Raw genomic sequence first — 20,925 nt, 5'->3', positions numbered from 1 at the left:
TGTGTAATATTTGGGAGGTGCATTCTGTGCAAGATTGCAGAGGGGTGGGGTGCATTGCTGTGTATATTTAGGGGGTGGACTGGGGAGGAAAGATGGTCTATTGTGGTGTTGTGTATATTTGGGGATGCACTGTGCTGGATTGGGGAGGGGAATGGTGCATTGTGATGTGTATATTGGGGGGCATATTGTGTATATTTGGGGGTACACTCTCCTGGATTGGGAAGGTGCATTGTATTGTGTACATTTGGGAGATTGAGGGGTGCAATGTGCTGTGTATATTTGGGGGTGCACTATGTGCTGGATTGGGGAGAGGGTGCAGTGAGTTGTGCATATCTGGTGACTGTACTCTGCGCTGGCTCGGGGAGAAGCAGCCCCTTTCACACTCACTGTCTGGAGCCTGGTTCCCTGGCTGGGACGGGAGGGATTTGCAGCTCGCAGCAGCTCTCAGACACACCCCCGCGCGCAGGCATTCCCTGGCTGGCCGCCGCTCAGTGACAAGCGGCCCCGCCCCCCTTTCCCGCGCTGACCTTTCCCCTAGTTTCCAGCGGGTGGCTCAGACTGAGCCGCAGCCGCGAACATGCCCACGCTGAGCCCTTCCTGCTATCAGGCAGGCTGCACGCCCCGATCACGCCGGCCGAGGCCGCCTATTGGTCCGACGCGGGCCAGGCCGGGCTGCGATTGGTGGGGAGCTGCCCGCTCCTTCCCCCCCCCCGTTCGCCTGGTGCACGGAGTTTCTGGTGTGTTTCCCCCCGCCCGCGCCCGGGCTGCTGCGCGGCCGGCCCCGCGGGCGGGGGAGGTGGAGGCGGCGCTGGCTGCTGCCTTTGTCACATCGCTGCTGCCTGCAGGAGCCTCACCATGCCCGGCTCGGAGAGGGGAGATGCCCCCGCTGTGAGTACCCCCGGCCGGCGCTGCCCTGGGCTGCTTTGTGGGGTGGGGGGCTGTTGGCGGAGAGGGGGGCACTGAGGGGCCGGCTGCCCAGCCGCTCTCCCCCATGGCTTGCCCGTGCCCAGACGCCAGGGTGATGGGCGCGTCGCGCCCGCCCCCGATGCGGGGCTTCCCCCTTGGGGCGCTGGAGGCAGCAAGCCGGGCACCTGCTGCCAGGGGCGCTAAGCCCGCTCGCCATAGCTTAGCCCCGGGGCGGGCGGTGCGTGCCCTGGGGTGGGGGCGTCTGTGGCCCGCGCTGCTGGCCCCGGGAGGGACACGGGAGCGAATATGCGCTTGGTTTGCCTGTGAGCCCGGCCTCCCCTTCCCAGCGCCCTGCCCGGGCGGGGGGCACCCCCTATGGTCGCCCCGCTGCCGTCGGCGTGGGGCAGGGGGCGAGGCTGACCCACGGCGCGGTACGTGCACCCGAGGGAGGCCCGCTGCAGCTGCCCGGCCCAGGGCGGGGCGGGCATGGCAGCTCGGTCGCTGTCTGCGCTGGGCACCCCCAGCCCCCTCCTTCCCCCCCGGGCACCCGCCCAGCCCCGGCTCCGCTGCAGCTCGGCGCTCGCTAGCCGGAGCCCGCGCACGTTCGCGGGGCTATTTTGATGCATCACGTTGCCCCGCAGTTATATTGGGAGTGGGCGGCGGCTGCGGGCCCCGCGGGGTGGGGAGAAACCCCGCCATCCCCTCCCCTCTGAGGGTGGGGCTTTCCTTCCTCCCAGCCCGCTGGGCTCGGCTCCGGGGCTCCGTCACGCTGAGCAGGCGGCCGCAGCCCCGCTTCGCCTGTTGGGCGAGCAAACGAGACTGGTGAGGATCGGCCCCCCTGAAAATAAACATTCAGGGCCTGGCCCCGGGGATCTCCCGTCCCGTGGCGCTGCTGCTGCTCCGGCAGACGCACAGCAGCTGGGGCCGCCTGCCAGCTCGCCCGCTGTTTGCAGGCGCCGACTTCCTGTGCAGTGCCTGTGCGCCGCGCGCGGGGTGATCTCAGGACAAGCTGTCGGGCTCCTCTCGGCGCCGGTGTGAGTTTCACCCAGTCTTTATTTTACGAGCACAGCCCTTTTCGAGGAAATCACCCGCGTGGAGCGTAACCTCTTTTTGGTGTTGATGGAGGACTTGGGAAGCTATTTCTTGGATAGAGCGCGGAGACTTGGAAGGAGCTGTCACCAGCTCCTGTGTCTTCATATGTTTGCCCGGTGCCCAGCACAGTGGTTCTGCTTGGTGGTTTTTACTGTTCATATTGTAATCAAGGAATTATATAAAGTGATTAGATGATTTTTCAACACCTGTGGGATTTTTTTCTAAAATTTTTAGAGTAGTTAGTCTATTTAAGGACTCTTTAAATTGGATTATTATTATTTTTTTTAACCCTGAGGCTTCCTTTAAATCTGGGATGATTTGTCAGGTGGATGAATACTCTATGGATTTGATAAATGTCTGCTTTTCAGATCCATTGTGCTTAATGTATCTGCCACACACGTGTAATAAATACGATGTATTATGTACACAGTTGTTTATCTGCTTGGCACTATGGACCTAGTGAAGTCAATGGCAAGGTCTCATTGACTTTCAGTGGGGGCATAATTTCACCCAATGCCATCTAATCTGTTTTAGATTTTTTTTAGTAGGATTTATCACTGCAGTATCTAAGCATTGTCCCTACCAGTTTATAATCTAAAGAAAGGCCGGATTCTGCTTTCCTCACACACTCAGAATTCTAATTGATTTTGTTTAGAGTTTTGGGTGTGCAAGAAGTGGAGGGGTGGACCCTTTTGTTATTACTTATTTTGTGTGGGGGAAAGTGAATATAAGTGTTAGAGCAACAACATGTGGCTGCTGGGGTCATTACAGCACACACACTGAACATTTGCAAAACTTGTGTACGTTTTCACTGAAGGAAAAATGAGGATTTTTAGCCCCCGAAAAGTACAATAATGCAATATTTGCTTATGAAAACAAATTGATGTTTGGGTTCCTCTCCCATCCTCAAATGCCCTAATAATAGTATCTACCTCTTACATAGTGCTTTAGCATTGACAACTGGATGTGCATATGGTGCTCTTAGATGAATACATAAGAGGGCACTGTCCGCCTCAATTTCCTCCACCTGTAATATGGGGGATAAATGACTTGCCAAATTTATACACTGAGGGCACGGCTACACTAGAGAAAAGCAACAGAGGGTCCTGTGGCACCTTTAAGACTAACAGAAGTATTGGGAGCATAAGCTTTCGTGGGTAAGAACCTCACTTCTTCAGATGCAAGAAGTGAGGTTCTAACCCACGAAAGCTTATGCTCCCAATACTTCTGTTAGTCTTAAAGGTGCCACAGGACCCTCTGTTGCTTTTTACAGATTCAGACTAACATGGCTACCCCTCTGACTCTCTACACTAGAGAGTTTACAATGGCACAGGCAGGTATAGACGCTCTAAGCCAACAGGAAAGAGCTCTGCCCTTGGCTTAACTACTCCAGCCCTCCTGCAAGGTGCAGAAGCTATATCGGTGGGAGAAACTCCACACTGGTGCTTATGTTGGTGTAACTTATGTCGCTCAGGTTGGTGATTCAATCACACCCCCTAAAGGTATGCCTACTAAGCTGTAGTGTAGACGTAGCCCGAGTAGGCAGCAGACCTGTGTTTGGAACTTGGGAACCCTTGACTCTCTGCCCTTATCGCATTCTTCTAAACGGCAGTAAATATTAGACTGAAGCTAAATAAATCCCTTGTGTCAAGCCAGAAAATGGCCCTCACTAAACAAAGCACGGTGTGGAGTCACTTTGTGTGTGTGTGTGTGTGTGTGTGTGTGTGTGTGTGTGTGCGCGCAGAACATGTTTACTCAGAACAACAATAATCCAAGAAAGTTAGTCTGGAAATTTAAGCTACGTGTGTCAATTCCTTTCCAGTGAGTCATTCTTCTGCAAGGCTAGTTGGGTTGGGAGTGGGGAGATAAGATGTACTCTGATAGGAGGGGGAGGGGAAAGGTTTGCATATTGAATAACAATTGGTTTTTAAAAAAATCTTGCATTGGGCATATGATGAGTTTCAAGTGACCTTCATTATAAGCAAACAATATGTAGGTGGTTGTAACTTTGTTTTCCGACTTGTTCTAACAGCTAATGATCCGATTGCCTTTAGGTTGACATTGTGGACATATATGAATCTATACGTGAAAGACAGCGTCATGACAGCGAAAGGTCTACGTGTAGCACCTTAGAGCAGAATGACATAGAAGCAGTCCAGGCACTTGTTTGTATGAGCTCCTGGGGTCAAAGATCACAGAAAGGTGACCTATTAAAGATAAGGCCACTTACACCCATCTCAGATTCAGGTGACTTCACCATGCATGCAGAAGCTGCCTCTGAATTACCAAAGGATTATCACTTTTTGTCTACACTGGTAAGAAAAAAACTAATTAAAAATGAATATGTATGACCACAGATAAATTTTATATTATTATATCCCCATTATATTGAATAATTTTGTTGTATTTGGGGAGAGAGCAGTATCTTTGTTTTTTAAATGCTGATTATTGTCGAAAGTAATATCTACCTCCTAACTTGTCTATATATGTAATTACTATTTTCATGTAAAGTATACATTTCTCAGTTTGGATAATTCCATCATCTCTTCAGTAATAGATGTGATGACACAAACAAAATGTTTTGATTTCCTGTTTAAATCCAAGTAGAAAAACTTTGATCAAGAGTTCATTTTAACTGATGTCCAGGGGCAGCTTATTTGTATAGTTTATTGTAGGTTTCTACTTAGTACTTTGAGTAAGAGGATTGCATGTGACTCCTACTCTTGGGGGAATTCTGCACTAGAAATATAAAAATTCTGCGCACACTATTTTAAAATTCTGCCAGTTTTATTTGTCAAAAATAACATTACATAATCATGCCAGTTTCAATTACTTTGGTAATTTATTTCAAAATACCTGTCAGCAAGTATGTCTGTAACAATACAGATACACACAAAAAATTACCCCAGCAGTAGAGAGTTAAAGAAACCCCTATGACAACCCAGTTCCTATTTCTCTGCCCCCTCTTCCCACCCAGCTGGGGGGGGCCAGACATCCACTACCTCTCCCACCCAGAGCCCAGATGCGGCACCCCCTCGCCCCAACCAATACACCCAAATCCACTACCCCCCAGAGACCAGCTGCGGGGCCTGCCCTTGCCCAGACACCTGCCGTTCTCTCCTCCTCCCCTTCCCTCCCCCTCCCCCCCCCCCCCAGACTTCAGCTGAGGCTTCCCCCAGCCCAGACAGCCACCCCCTACCCATCAGACTCCAGGGATCCAGAGGGAGAAACAGCCTGATGCTCAGTCCCAGGCTTGTGTGGAGTTTCCGCTGCCTCCTTCCCTTAGGGCATGCTGGGAAATGCAGCTGCCGGGAGCTCGTTCCTTCCCCTGGCAGTGTTTTCTATGTGTGAGGTGGGCTCTGCAGGGTCCAGTGGCCCCTAGTGCTGACCAGCAGCACTGCAGCCCATTTCTGTGAGGGGGGGAAAGGAAATTCTGTGCACCCAACATTAATTTCTGCAAAATTCTGCATTACGCAGTATTCCCCCAGGAGTAGACTCTGTATTGATTTACCTGCAAAGATCATACAAAAAAGAATCCTTGGAATGTAGGACAAATGTTATTAGACACTGTGATAAAGCATAAAAGCAAGTTGAAATTAAACTTGCCACTTCATAATGATACTTCCATAGCCTGTGTGTTTGTACGTGCAGCTGATTATTTCTCCAAAGTTCTGGTCCACTTTAGATGACAGTTGATTCTCAGGTACCTGGGAATGGATCACTTGATGATTTTCTGTTCGTTCCCTCTGAAGCACCTGGCATTGGCCGCAGTCAGAAGACAGGATACTGGGCTAGATGGACCTTTGGTCTGACCCAGTATAGCTGTTCTTGTGTTTCTTATATAGGTATTGTTGTAGTTGATATCCAAGAAAAGCTAATTTGTTTTAATCTTTCAGTATGTTAAGGAATTCATTTTACCCAATAGACATTTATTATGCAAATGAACTAGGAAGAAGGAGGAGGAAGATTGAGAGGGTTGATGACTGGCTGATAGACCTCTTAGGTCACATTCTCGTCTCCCAGCAGTGGCTGGTCTCTTCTGGAGCAGTGAAGGGAAGTGGCATAAATTCTCAGAAGCAGTGGAGGGAAGAGGGAGAAGTGGCTCAAGAAGAGTGGGGAGAACAGTTCCAAACATATCTATTCAAAGATGAGCTACCAGCTGACAGAATAATAATTAATAAAAGATTTAGGTCTCTGCCAACCTGCAATTAAGCAGGTATAATGTCACTATGAATTGCTATCCTATTTTCTAAGAACAGCGCAGTGTACAGCATTTAAATAGACGCAGCCATTATCTGAGTGAAAATGGGCGTTGGAGCCTAAAGAGCTGACACATGCAGTATTGCAGCTGTGTCACTGTTTACTTGATACTCGCAGGCTTTTGAACTTTCCAGAAGAGCCACTCTATATAAGAAGTTCATGTTTTAGTCATAGTTCCTAAAATATGGCTCTTTAGACTCTTCATTCTACTCTAGATCTTTATCACGTGTTCTTTATTTTTAAAGTAAGGTTGATAACCACTGTGAAAACACCTGACGGTTTTTATGTTTCTTTTTTTGTTTTATTTTTCTAGTGTATGACCCCACCCCACAGCCCTGATTTTGTTGAGCCATCGACTACAATGCTCCTTTCTTCACAAGTCACTTATTCCAAGCCAAGGACAGTCATGGCAAATACATCTGTTTGCGTAGTCACCTCTACAAACTGTGCATCTGCCATAGCCAAACCATCTGTCATAAACATGGAGAGACAGTCCAGTCGGAAGTCAGCAATACCTGAGCCACCTGCCCCTCAGCCTTGCAGGGCCATGGCAACCAGTGTGATACGTCATACGGGCGATAGTTCTGCTTACCCCCACATTCCTGCTGTGCAAGTTAAAACAAAGGTAACTTCAGGCAATTGCAGCACTTCCACAGACTGGTGTGAAGCACAAGACCGAAGACATTCCAGAGTTTCAGAGGACATGGATACTGCTGATGGTTTAATTAGTGATACTTCACCAGTACATCAGGCTTATGTGCACAACTCCAGTTGTAACGCTACCAATAAAGGGCAACAGCCAATACGGCCTGTTTCACCGCGGACTTGTTTACCAAAGAACTGTGACAACTACCTACAGAAAAAAGCCACACAGCTGCTACCTACCCCTGTTTCAAACCCCCAAGTCATCTGCCAAATGATCCCTTTTAACAGGCAAAGACGTATGATTTCTGCCTTTATAAAACCCCCTACACAGACAGTCGCAACTACTGTCCAACCTATTTTACCCCAAGCAGCCCCAGTTTCTCAGCCTGTTCTCATGGGATCTTCTGTGCCTCAGGGGACTGTTATGTTGGTTCTTCCACAGACTGCTGTTGCACAGACACCACAGTGCCAACAAACTGTAATGACTGTTGGAAACACCAAGTTATTGCCTCTTGCTCCTGCACCAGTTTTTATTGCTTCTGGTCAAAGCTGTGCACCTCAAGTGGACTTCTCAAGAAGGAGAAATTACGTTTGCAACTTCCCAGGCTGTAGGAAAACTTACTTCAAAAGTTCCCACCTCAAAGCCCATCTTCGTACTCACACTGGTGCGTATGGAGGGCAAATCCTTTGTTACAAGAATATTCACTTATATTGTTGGAAGAATGTTGTTCTGTATTTTGATTCTGAGAGGGGTAAGTGGGTGGCATAGAAACCTTCCCATATATTGTGGGAGAGTAGAGGATATTCTTCAAGGACAGACAAAAAAGGGACAATTTTTTTTCTGTAACTTAAACCCCAGATTAACTCCATTGACATCAGTAGAATTTCACATAGTGTAAATTAAAGCAAAACTTGGTCCAAAATGTTTTTTTTTAAACTTGAGTTGTGCTATATTTAATATGATCTGAAGGAATTACATAAACCAGTTTTCTTGGGGAGGGTGTGTTGTGACACATCATCCTACAGGTAGTTTTTGTGTTTGTCTTTTTATGGTTCATCAGGCTATGCATAACAGAATCCACTCTATACACCTGTTAAGATAGATGTATTTTTTTCCAGTTTTTTAGCATTCTGACTTCACTAAAGGAATGAGCACCAGGTCCTGAGCTGTAATGAATTCCACTGTGGTGGATAATACAACTAACTATTGGTTAAATAAAACCAGTCGGCTTTAGTTTGTGACCACTATGTGCATAGAATTGTTAAACTGAAATGAAAATTAAACATAACAAATACTTGTGGACTGTCTTTAACCAGACTTTGAGGAGCAATCAGGGCAGAAATATATTTTTACAAAGTATGTTTTAATAATTCCTTTCCTCCTTCTGAAATCCTGGTCTGCTGCAAGTCAGGCATTCTGGGTTCTTATTAAAAGGATGTTGAAGTGCTATATTTGTTTATTTTGGAGGGAGGGGGCAGGGGAGATTATTTTAAGATGTATTTCTTTCCTGGTTCTCTCCTGAGCCTGGTCTAACTCTATGGATATTCAGCACATAATCTGGTTTTAATTTCCATTTAATCTGACAATTTATCTTATTAAAATTCCTCATTGGAAGAATAACTTTTTGAAAAAGACACTTTAAGGGAGTAGATATTCCCCTAAACTAGAACCTAGAGCAGTGGTCCCAAACTTTTTACCTCGCGTCCTCCCCTTACCTCTGTCTGTGCCCCTGGAGCTGGGGTTGGGAGCGGAGCCCCGGGTGCGGGGCTGGCAGCCGGGGCCAGGCCCAAGAGTGGAGCTGGGTGGTGCTCTCTCCCCGCTCCCCCCCACCCCCACGTCAGGGCTGACCCTGGTCCCAGCTGTGCTTCCCTGAATGTTTCTTGGTGCCCCCCAGGGGAACACGCCCCACAAATTGGGATCTCTGACCTAGAGGTAGAATCCTCTCCTTCCTTGTTGCTCTTTAGGGTGTGTGTGCGAGTGGAAGAGCCGTTATGGCTGGTGTAGTGGATTCCTGAGTTATCCTGGTGCAGTGCAGGATGGCCCAGGGATAAGGGTAGTGTATCTTATAGAACATCTTTCCTCTGGTTCAAAAAGAAGCTGTATGAATCCGTTCTAACATGATGACTGCAGCATGTGTACAGGGGAGCTGGAGCACACTGGTCTAGCCGTGATTCTTAACTAGCAAATAGAGCCTGCAGAAGGCCAGGGGAACAATAGCTGACCTACCCTTCCCTCTGTTACTCCTGCTTTGAGAGAGAGGTGGATTATCTTGTGCAATAGGGGAAGGACTTAGCCCTTAATATGTAAGAATTCTTTTGAGTGCTTCCTTGTGGAATGGAGCACACATTTTCAGATTTATCGGTAAGTATATTTTGGATATTAATGTTTATCGCTGGGTAAAAGTGGGTAGTAGATCACTTGCTATTAGAATAGCTCTAAAATTGCACAATTGTGTAAGTATTACACACACTAATCAGAAACTAGCAAAGGTGATGTTAAAGCTCTGAGCAAACGCTTACGTTCCTTGAGCATCCAAAATGCTTGTGAAGCCAATGGAAATTTTAGCTTGTGAAAGGAATGCAGGATCATCCCTTACATTAGTTCTGTTTCACACCACATGAGTAATAAAATGTAACTTCTTTTTGGTGGAATTGATGAACTGCCAAATCTAATGATAAACATAGCTCAGTAAATGATCCAAAATCTTAGTAATTATGTTCTTAATTGTTATTAGCAGTTGAGTTGCTGTGTTCTTTTGAAGAATTGAGCATTTTATTATGACATTGAGATCAAATCCAAGACTTTATTTCAGATTATAGTTCTTTCTAATGACATGGCACAGTCTCTGACTTCTAGTAGAGGGGTTCATTTCTCAAAGTTCACAATCAAAAGATATTGTAGCTTTATGCAAAAATATTCTCCCCTAAACTCTGAATTGTTTGGCAACATTTTTTTATAATGTTGTTGAATCAGAAAATCAACAAAAGCAATAAATGTACTATTGTCGAAGACCTCGATGCAGCAGCAACTTAAGCACATGCTTAATCTTATGGGACTCGTGTGCATAAAGTTAAATATGTGCTTAAGTGGCTGCAAGGCTGGAGTCTAAATTATTAGTTCTTAAAGCCATTTTCTTTTTTATCAGTAAAAATAACCTTGTTTTGCTTTTCTCCATATCCATTCAGGAGAAAAACCTTTCAGCTGTAACTGGGAAGGCTGTGACAAAAAGTTTGCCCGCTCAGATGAACTTTCTCGACACCGAAGAACTCATACTGGAGAGAAGAAGTTTGCTTGTCCTGTGTGTGATCGTCGTTTCATGCGCAGTGATCACTTGACAAAACACGCCCGACGTCATATGACTACAAAGAAAATACCCAGTTGGCAGACACAGGTTGACAAACTGAACAGAATTGCTACAGCAGAGAAACCTAAAAGTGATGGTGCATTGAACATGCTCATACCCATACCAACCTCTGCCTAAGTGGGCTAGTTGGACAAAAAATCTGCTCTCTGAACTTTCTAAAAGTCAGGAAGAGCTACAATGGTTAAAACCGAATTGACAATGTTTTCTTAATTTCTGTTCATATTTGCCTCTTTAGTAGGGCGAAAAAAAGGTATGTAATTATTTTATTCAGTTTAGGCTCTGTTCTGATGATATATGAGAATTCAATTGTGTGTGTTTGTGTCTTCTTTTTTTTTTTTGGTTCCTCTTTTCCTCAACATTTGGGCATCCAGTCACCAGCACTTCAGAAAAGCAGAACTCTTTGGAAACAATTTGGGTACTAGAGTATTAAAAGCAAAACTCATTTGAGTAACAATTGCTGTTCATATTTGATACAAAGTAAAACAAGTGATTTTTAATGTTTTATATACTAGTATTTTCTATACAAAATATATTTTATATTTGTTCAGCTAGGGCTTGGCCTGCCGTCATTGAAACTACTTGCATAAGTAAAAGTGTGCAAAATCAGACCCTTTGTTTGGAAACTGCTTTTCACTAAGCCGCAAGAAACTTAATTAAAACATTTTATAAACATATAAACACTTGGTTAACTCAGAATGTTTTGGAACTTTACACATTTAGACCCTGATCCAGCAATCAGTTTGCACGGTCAGACCTTCATTCAGATGAGATTGCAGGAGTGGGATTTAAAAGCCTGTTGCCATTTACAAAAAAAGAAAAAAAATCTCCAGGAATAAAAGTGTGCTTCTTGAAATCCACAACAATTAATTGAATTAGGTTCCTTGAAGGAAAAAATTGCACTTAGCATGTTTCATACACTTTGCTGTGGTAAATCCTTATGACTTCAGGTGGAAGCTTGAAAGACGCACACTCCTGATTAGTTTTTGTTCTGACTGAGCAAAGTTTGGAGAGCCAAGACTGTTCAAGTGGATGCACAAGGACAGCTGCTTCTGAAGAATTTTGCCACCATTAAGAGATTTTTACTTGTTGATGCTAATCTGCTGCAATCTACTGTAAACACAAAACTGGTAGATGGTGACAAAACAGCTGTCCTGTGTAGTAAACTGGATCTCTGATTTGTATTTCTCTGTTTTTAAAATGTTAGAGGTTTTTTTTTATATAGTGTTTAGGTTAGACTCTTGCACACCTAGTAATGAACTGTTCAAGACTTCAGTTTGTGTATCAAAAGCACACACCCAAAGTCTAATTTAAAACACAGCCACTTTGTTAAACTGATGAGCCTCTTCTTACGGCCTTATACATCATGCTATTTTGCATGCAGAACCACTCTTCTCTATTAAATGAAATATTCTTCCTGTTGAAAGGACTTTCTTTTCCATCAAAGTAGGTTATGACTAAGATGAATTGCAAAATTGCCAGCTGCAGGACTGCTCTGTTGCTACTTTCTTTAGTAGCATAATATGATTAACAAAATTAAATGTGTGTAGCACAACTAGATCACTCAGCTTCTGTGTCAAGAAGAGAAAACACACACACACACATTATATTAACAAGCAAAGATGTTTGCTGTAGTGCTGAGATCAGACTTGGTGTAACATCTGACATTTCATTAGTACCCAGAATCATTGGCTATAGAACAGATTAAAAATAGCTTTTTGACTAGCGTGGTACCTTCCTTAATCCAAATATTTCTGTTCTGTCGGTTGATTCCTTGTGCAACTTGGCTGCTTCTATTGCAAACATCTTTTAACATTAACAACTTCATAAGGACTTTGCCTTAAGCTTATTTATTTATTTCATTTGAGTCTAAATTTCCTATCGTGAACAGCCTTCTCCTTAAAGTGTGGTTCTAATCTGAAAAGTAATAATATAAAAATGGCATTTTCATACTCCAGGTCATCTGCTTCTTGTGTGTGCATTCAGTTGCATCTCCCTCTTTACTGACAAAGTATGTTTTTGCTACTCTTTGCTCTTATGAGCCTGTCACAGTCAACACAACTAACGGAGCATGAGCTGGATTCTCTTCCATTTTGCAAAATAATGGTTTACTAAGTTCAGTCTATTACACTTTTTGAAATCCACTGAGTGTCCATATGGAACAGTATTTCAATTTGAAGTAAAATGATTGGACTTTCCTACTACCAGCAAATAATACATTGAAACTGTCAGTAATATTGAGCTTTTGAGAAGATATCTAAATTTCCAGATGAATAAAACATCAATATTTGGAAATGTGCTGCATGTTGCACTGCTTCATTAGTCTGAAAACTTTGTTTTGTTGTGCAATATGTTGGTCTGATTCTGCGCACATATGGACTGGTGCAAACGTGCTGAAATCAGTTTATAGTTCATGTGAAGTCAGTGAAGCACATGTGTAACAGCAGAATATACTCCTATATCTAGGTTTTTATGCCTCTGGTTATAGTTATTGGTAATTTTAAGATTATGCTAAATTGAAACATTGCGCTCAGTGTACTTAATTTTTGTGCATATCCTTTAAAATGTCCAATCCTTGTTCATTTGACATTTATTATGACACAGCTGATCATCTGTACTCCTGGGGGAATTCTGCCCCACTGCGCATGCACAGAATTTTATGTGCTTTGCAGAATTTTTTTCCAGCAGACAATACATGCTGGGAAGGTGCTGCAGTTACTCCTTTTGCCCACCAGGGGCTGTTGTGTCGCCAGAACAGAGAGCAGCTGCTTCTGTGCAGGAGCAGCCCCAGCTGCAGATAGGGAAGAAGGAGAGGCTGCCTTCCTCACAGCGTCCTGCCTGTGGGGCCAGGTCAGAAGGCACAGGATATGGGGGGACAGACAGCATGGGCTGCTGGGGAAAAGGTCACAGACGAGTTCAGAAAGGCAAGTGGGGGCACAGATTGGGGTGGGGACTGAATGGGAGTGGGGGTGCAGGGACACATGGGGAAGTAGGGTGGCTGAGTGGGGGCGCAGGGCGACGTGGGGACAGGGGCAGATGTGCCTGTCTGACTGAGAAGGGCTAGGGGGTCAGTCAGCGTCTGCATGATGGAGGCTCCCTAACAATCCCTCCCTGTTCAAAAAACACCCAGCGTGATATTTTGACAAAATATGCAAAATTTTGCAGAATTCCCCCAGGAGTAATCTTGTGTATTGCTGTATGTATGCAAATGTTTATTTTTCAAAGGGCTACATTGTAATTCCTCTTTTTGGTAAAGTGGATACTTGGACTGTTACTCTTGTGGTGTTTGAGTACTGACAGTTAGGATGCAAGCTTTAATTCCATTGCAAAAAAAGATTAGCCCTGCTCTTCATGCTCTAGGGAAGAGAAGAGCAAAAAAAATATGCCTATGGACTGTAGTGCGACTGGGTGGCTTTTTTACTTGACCCAAACATGACATATCAACTTCAAAACCTATTTTGGTAAACTAATTTTTTTTAATTTGGCAGAATATTTTGATATTTCCCAGTAGCAGAACAGTTTTGGAAACACCCTGTAAGTAATTTTGTAGATGGTCTTGTTCTTTTGCTTGTCAGAGAGAGAAAAAGATGCACAGGAGAATATGGGATAAAATTCTGCCCATAAATGTGCAAGCATAGTTGTCATTGGTCCCTGTGTCCTGTTTGCAATACCTCTAACTCCTATTTACTTAGGAGTTAGGGCCACTTAGAAGTCGGCAGGAACTGTGTGTGAGCATTAGACCGTGATTATTTAGAACCTGAGCCTGCAAATAGCTGAATAGAACTGAGCAAATAGATTTTTTGGTTTGGGTGCTGAACTGAAAAGTTTAAAAAAAAAAAAAGGCAAACCAAGCCAATTTTTTGAAATTTTTAACCAAACAGAAACTTGGAAAGCTTTCATTTCCAATTGACTGAAACATTTCAGGTAGAGTCAAAACAGTCTTTTCATGTTTATATTCGTTATGAGTGTTTTTGTTTTCATTTGGCAGTTTTGGGGTATTTTTCACCCTCTTTTGTAGTGATGGTCCTTTTTTTTTTTTTTTTTAAATTGGCCAAATTTGATAATGGAATGCCATTTTAAAGCAAAATGTCAGAAAGAAATGTTTCTAAATGATTGAAATGAAATGTTTTGACTATTCCACACACACATTTCAAGATGTTTTGGCTGAAACTGTTTGTCAGATTTTACCCAAATTCGGGAATAGTTTTTGACACTCTGAAAAAGGCATTTATGGTGGAATTTCTATTAGCGGAAATATTTCACCCAATGCTATGGCTGAACGTATCCTGTGAGGTGTTTTGAAGGCGCTCATACTGTTGGGCCCCAGGGAAGCAAAGTACTTTTGTAAATGTGCTTGAATAACTAAGCCAAAATTTGAAACTTTTTCTTGCACAGTATAAGGGAGTAGAAACAGAAAAATGAAGTCGCCTTAGTGGATTAAACATGACCAGGTAAACTGTCCTAGTGCACTTTAATGCCTGCACAATTTTGTTCAGTCTTTTTACTGCGAGCCTATAAGTATATTTCAAAATAAATTTTAAAATTTTCACATTTTTGTAACTGTTTTTAACTTATTTAATAAAACTGTAATGTGGCTTTATTTTTAAATCACAAATATTTGGGATTTACAAGTATTTAAAGCATTTAGCTTGTTCAAGAATGTGTAAAAGTAAAATGGTATCTGGCATATATTTAGACAGATGATGTGTTGGTTCATCATCTAGCGCATTTCTCTGCAAATACAGGATTACTTTTTCCTATTCTGGATTTTTCCAGTGCTTCATCCATTTATTAACAGTTACATAACCCTTTTCGAGCACTTGGTATAGTGGTGTGCAGTTCATAATTAGTCATTGTGTCTGTGTTTTGAAAGACCCTCCACAGCCATTTGATCGGCGCCCTTAGATTTTTATAAATAAATTCTCCTTGTGTGGGTCATGCTGATAATCTAATGATACAAAAAATGTGCACCTCCGTAATTCCACATGAGGTCACTGCTGTAAGTGCACATATCCAAATTTGGTCCAAAAGATTTAGATGCATGTTGCTCTTCTATTTAAACCAATAGAAGGACTTTAGTGCCATTTTCTTTAGCAGTGGAAAGAAACCAGTATCCCAAGACTGTACAGAAGTGTCACTGGTTTCTCCTTCCCCTATGCACTTATTCTGTGATATGGATGCAACTTGAATTGGGCATATCTTCTTTAGTGGTCTGTCAGGCAAGAGTTGTCCACTATCATGGAAGAATTTTTCTGCTATTTCTCTACTGTGCCCTTCCCACCAACCAAATTGCAGCAACACTTATTTCTAGCTGAGTCACTTTAAAAAGTCTGGTTTTGTCTTGGACTAGAGAACAAATAGTGTAGAAACAAACAAGAATCCACAAAATAAGTTTAAAGCAAGAAAATAGAGGCCTTGTTCTTACTTCAGTTCTTCACTGCAACATTCTACTATGACACCTGTCTGTACCCATTGTCCTAGCCGCTTGCAGCTGGCAGCATGCCCTGAATTTGGGAAGAGGAGCAATGCTGTACTGTTGTGTAGGTAGATAAGACCGCAAATATCATGCTCCTATATAACTCCATGATACGCTCTTACCTTGAATACTGTGTGTTGTTTTACTTGCCCCACCTAACAAAAAAACACAAACTGGAAAAAGTACAGAGAACAGCAACAAAAACAATTTAGGGGTATGGAACAGCTTTTATATGAGGAGAGATTAAAAAGATGCACTGTTCATCTTAGAAAAGGAACAAGTAAGGGGAGGGGAGGTGGAATATGATAGTCTAAAGTGGAGGAAGTGAATAAGGAAGTGTTATTTTTCCCCATAACAAGAACCAGGGGTCACCCAATTAATTAATAGGCAGTTGGTTTGCAACAAACATAAGGAAGTACTTCTTCCCACAACACACAGTCAACCTGTGGAACTTGTCAGCAGGGGCTATTGTGAAGGCCAAAAGTATAACTGGGTTCAAAAAAGAATGAGATAAGTTAATGGAGGATAAGTCCATCAATGGCGATTAACCAAAATAGGGATACAGTCCGATGCTCTGGGTGTCCCTAAGCCTCTGACTGCCAGAAACTGGGCCTGGACGACAGGGGATGGATCACTTGATAAAATGTCCTGTGCTGTTCATTCCCTCTGAAGCATTTGGCACCTCCCACTGTTGGAAGATGGGATACTGGGCTAGATGGACCATTTATCTGACCCAGTATGGCCATTCTTACGTATGTGCACCACCCGACAGCAATCCCTCCCCCGCAGCAAAAAGCAGATTTTCCTCACAAGTCATTGGAGGAGGAAGACCATGAAGAAGAAAAGATCTCATGGAAATAGGGTTCCTTCCCAAGAACTCTGTCTCCTCCATGATTAATTCAGCCTCTTGTGTGTGTGAACTCTTCTGCTTTTCCTGATGCCTTTCTCAGTCTTCCTGTCACTAGATCCACTCATTGCACATGGTGCTTCCTCTGGGCAGCTCAGGGGATTCGCTCTTGCCAGGTGCTGCCCGCCTTTGGCGGTGTGTCTACCTGTCATCTCCTTCCCAGACCTGCAGCTTCCTGTTTGTGGTTTGGCCCTCAAGCCAAGTCACTGAGATCCTCCCCTTACAGGGAAGTCTAAACCCTTCTGGATCAGCTGTCCGGCAGGTGTCTCCAGTGCCCTGCACCACTTCCCAGTGGCTGGTAGGGGAACCCAGACTTGCCCTCTACACTGGGTTCCAGCCCAGTGACCCTATAACAAGCAGTCCAGGTCTGTATGCTCCTACTCCTTGCTGGTGTTTCCCTGGGCTTCTTCCTACTTATCTGGCTTCCCCTTCTTTCTGCCAGCACAAGCTCTCTCCCCACAGGGAGTGGCTGCAGCCTACTTCCTTGCAGCCTCTTGCTGCTCACAGCTCCTGGGCTTTATACAGGCCCCTCCTGTTCCTGCCCAGCTGTGCCCATTTCCAGTTTGTGGCCTGCTCCTTGTCTCCTTCCTCAGGTATAGCCTGGGCAGTTAATTGGCCTGCCTAGCCATTTTAACCACTCCAGGCCTTGTAGGGGTGGGCATCCCATCACACTCCCCTTGGGCAAATGTGCCCACCCTTTTTTTCTTTCTGGATTGTCTTAATGGCAGGTTAGACCTTAAGAAGCTACCTTCCCACTCTTTCCTCAGACTTTGTAACAGCTTGCCCTAAGCCTGCTCCCTCTAACAAGGGGGAAGGCTTGTGTTTTCACAATGTTTGTGTAGAATCAGACTTCATAATCTTAAATTTTCACATAAAATTGCTCTAGTTTAACTAAAGCCTGGTCTACTGTTAAAACCTATAGTGATTAAGAAATGGGATTGCAGTCACTATTTTAGTGGCCAAAAGTTATTTTGAGAAAATGGAAATCTTCAATTCCTCCCACAATTCCTACCTACCACATGGGGCCACAACAGGGGTATCCCTAACTCACCCATCAATATCGTCAATTTATCCAGCTACACACTCAACCCAGCAAAAGAGTCTGTCGTCCTATCTCGGGGACTCTCTTTTTGCCCCAGCACCCCCACGAACATGATACAGTTCTGCGGTGATCTGGAAGCCTACTTTCGCCGCCTCCGACTCAAAGAATACTTTCAAGATAACACTGAACAGCGCACTGATATACAGATACCCTCCCACAAACAACACAGGAAGAAGAACTCCACATGGACTCCTCCTCAGGGTCGAAATGACAGTCTGGACCTATACATAGAATGCTTCCGCCGACGTGCACAGGCAGAAATTGTGGAAAAACAACATCGCTTGCCTCATAACCTAAGTTGTGCAGAACGCAATGCCATCCACAGCCTCAGAAACCACCCTGACATTATCATCAAAGAGGCTGATAAAGGAGGTGCTGTTGTCATCATGAACAGGTCTGACTACCAGAAGGAGGTTGCCAGACAACTCTCCAATACCAAATTCTACAGGCCACTTTCCTCAGATCCCACTGAGGAATACACTAAGAAACTGCACCATCTACTCAGGACACTCCCTACACTAACACAGGAACAAATCAACATACCCTTAGAGCCCCGACCGGGGTTATTCTATCTACTACCTAAGATCCACAAACCTGGATATCCTGGACACCCCATCATCTTGGGCATTGGCACTCTCACTGAAGGACTGTCTGGATATGTGGACTCCCTACTCAGACCCTATGCCACCAGCACTCCCAGCTATCTCCGTGACACCACAGATTTCCTGAGAAAACTACAATGCATTGGTGACCTCCCAGAAAACACCATCCTAGCCACCATGGATGTAGAGGCTCTCTACACAAACATCCCACACACAGATGGAATACAAGCTGTCAGGAACAGTATCCCTGATGATGACACAGCACAACTTGTTGCTGAGCTCTGTGACTTTATCCTCACGCACAATTATTTCAAATTTGGTGACAATATATACCTCCAGACCAGTGGCATCGCTATGGGCACCCACATGGCCCCACAATATGCCAACATTTTTATGGCTGACCTGGAACAACGCTTCCTCAGCTCTCGTCCACTCATGCCCCTTCTCTACCTACGCTATAGTGATGACATCTTCATCATCTGGACCCATGGGAAGGAGACCCTGGAAGAATTCCACCATGATTTCAACAGCTTTCACCCCACCATCAACCTCAGTCTGGACCAATCTACACGGGAGGTCCACTTCCTAGACCCCGCGTACAAATAGCGATGGCCACATTAACACCACCCTATACCGAAAACCCACCGACCGCTACGCCTACCTTCATGCCTCCAGCTTCCACCCCGGTCACACCACACGATCCATCGTCTACAGCCAAGCACTGAGGTACAATCACATCTGCTCCAACCCCTCAGACAGAGACCAACACCTACAAGATCTTCACCAAGCATTCTCAAAACTATGATACCCCCACAAGGAAATAAAGAAACAAATCAACAGAGCCAGACGTGTACCCAGAAGCCTCCTGCTACAAGACAGGCCCGAAAAAGAAACCAACAGAACTCCACTGGCCGTCACCTACAGTCCTCAGCTTAAACCTCTCCAACGCATCATCAGTGATCTACAACCCATCCTGGACAATGATCCCTCACTTTCACAGACCTTGGGAAGCAGGCCAGTCCTCGCCCACAGACAACCTGCCAACCTTAAGCATATTCTCACCAGCAACCACGCACTGCACCATAACAACTCTAACTCAGGAACCAACCCATGCAACAAACCTCGATGCCAACTCTGCCCACATATCTACACCAGCAACTCCATCACAGGACCTAACCAGATCAGCTACAACATCACCGGCTCATTCACCTGCATGTCCACCAATGTTATATATGCCATCATATGCCAGCAATGCCCCTCTGCTATGTACATTGGCCAAACTGGACAGTCACAACGCAAGAGGATAAATGGACACAAGTCAGATATCAGGAATGGCAATATACAAAAACCTGTAGGAGAACACTTCAACCTCCCTGGACACACAATAGCAGACGTAAAGGTAGCCATCTTACAGCAAAAAAACTTCAGGACCAGACTCCAAAGAGAAACTGCTGAGCTCCAGTTCATTTGCATATTTGACACCATCAGATCAGGATTAAACAAAGACTGTGAATGGCTATCCAACTACAGAAGCAGTTTCTCCTCCCTTGGTGTTCACACCTCACCTGCTAGCAGAGCACCTCACCCTCCCTGATTGAACTAACCTCGTTATCTCCATACTGATTTATACCTGCCTCTGGAGATTTCCATTACTTGCATCTGAAGAAGTGAGGTTCTTACTCACGAAAGCTTATGCTCCCAATACTTCTGTTAGTCTTAAAGGTGCCACAGGACCCTCTGTTGCTTTTTACAGTTTCAGACTAACACGGCTACCCCTCTGATATTCAATACTTAGATTTACCAAGACAGCACAAAACAGCTTCTATAGTACCTCACTGGTTGCCCAGAAGTCAACAGCACAGTTCCCTTAAAGTAACCCAGCCTCAGGCCTCCACCCAGATACCCAAGTCAAGAATGATGAAGATTACTGAAAATATTTTTCATCATATAAAAGAAAAGGTTCTACCAATCTCAAAGGATCAGACACATTACCTCTCAGGGTAATGAATATTCCAGATCTTACCCAAATACATGCTTAAGCAATTCTTATTAACTAAACTAAAATTTATTAAAAAAGGAAAGAGTATGGTTTAAAAGATTTTATTTATTTATATATATATACAGACATGAGTTCAATTCTTGAGGTTTAGATATATAGCAGAGATGGTGAGCTTTGTAGTTGCAATGAGTTCTTTTAGAATTTAGTTCATAGGTTATAGTCCAATATCATAGTCAGGGTGTTTCTAGCTTAACTGGGACCTCAATCTTGGAACTCAAACGTCCCCTGATGAAGCTTAAGCAGATCTGAGAGAAAAAGGATTGGGACCCAAGGATCTTTTATACAATTTCAAGCCTTCTTTGACAGGTTTGACAGAACTCCTCATTGTCCTCCTCCTGATTTAGTGAAACTGGTGCAAACCCCTCTTGGCCACTTACTTTGATTTAAACCAGGCTTATTTCAGTTTAGTTTGTCAGCTAATGAATTAGTTTGAACTGGAATAAGTGACTTTTAAAGCAAAGAAGGTTTGCACTAGTTTAACTAAATAATATAAAATCATACCTTTAATTAAATC

The 20,925-nt window shown here is 44.2% G+C and overlaps 1 protein-coding gene across 12 annotated transcripts in view; it reads left to right on the top strand.

Annotated features, from left to right (window-relative positions):
* The window catches only part of KLF11 (KLF transcription factor 11), a 45,474-nt gene that overhangs the window by 4,281 nt on the left and 20,268 nt on the right, over nucleotides 1–20,925 (top strand). For 3 of the 12 annotated variants that reach the window (XR_010600053.1, XR_010600052.1, XR_010600054.1), the window contains exons 1-4: nucleotides 691–888; nucleotides 4,053–4,313; nucleotides 6,572–7,568; nucleotides 10,090–10,518. Coding sequence is in view for 6 of the 12 variants with exons in the window: in XM_005287731.5 (XP_005287788.2) it covers nucleotides 2,026–2,151; nucleotides 4,053–4,313; nucleotides 6,572–7,568; nucleotides 10,090–10,385 (1,680 nt within the window). In the remaining 6 variants the exon portion in view is untranslated. Of the gene's footprint in view, nucleotides 1–690; nucleotides 889–955; nucleotides 1,941–1,965; nucleotides 2,152–4,052; nucleotides 4,314–6,024; nucleotides 6,215–6,571; nucleotides 7,569–10,089; nucleotides 15,026–20,925 lie in introns of those variants that run through there. The other 9 variants (XR_010600050.1, XR_010600049.1, XR_010600051.1 and 6 more) reach the window with 8 other exon arrangements.

This window comes from Chrysemys picta, chromosome 3 (assembly GCF_011386835.1).
Source record: "Chrysemys picta bellii isolate R12L10 chromosome 3, ASM1138683v2, whole genome shotgun sequence".
Classification (NCBI taxonomy): Eukaryota; Metazoa; Chordata; order Testudines; family Emydidae; genus Chrysemys; species Chrysemys picta.
The sequence above is the reverse complement of the archived record's forward strand: the minus strand, read 5'-3'. Positions and strand labels throughout refer to the sequence as shown.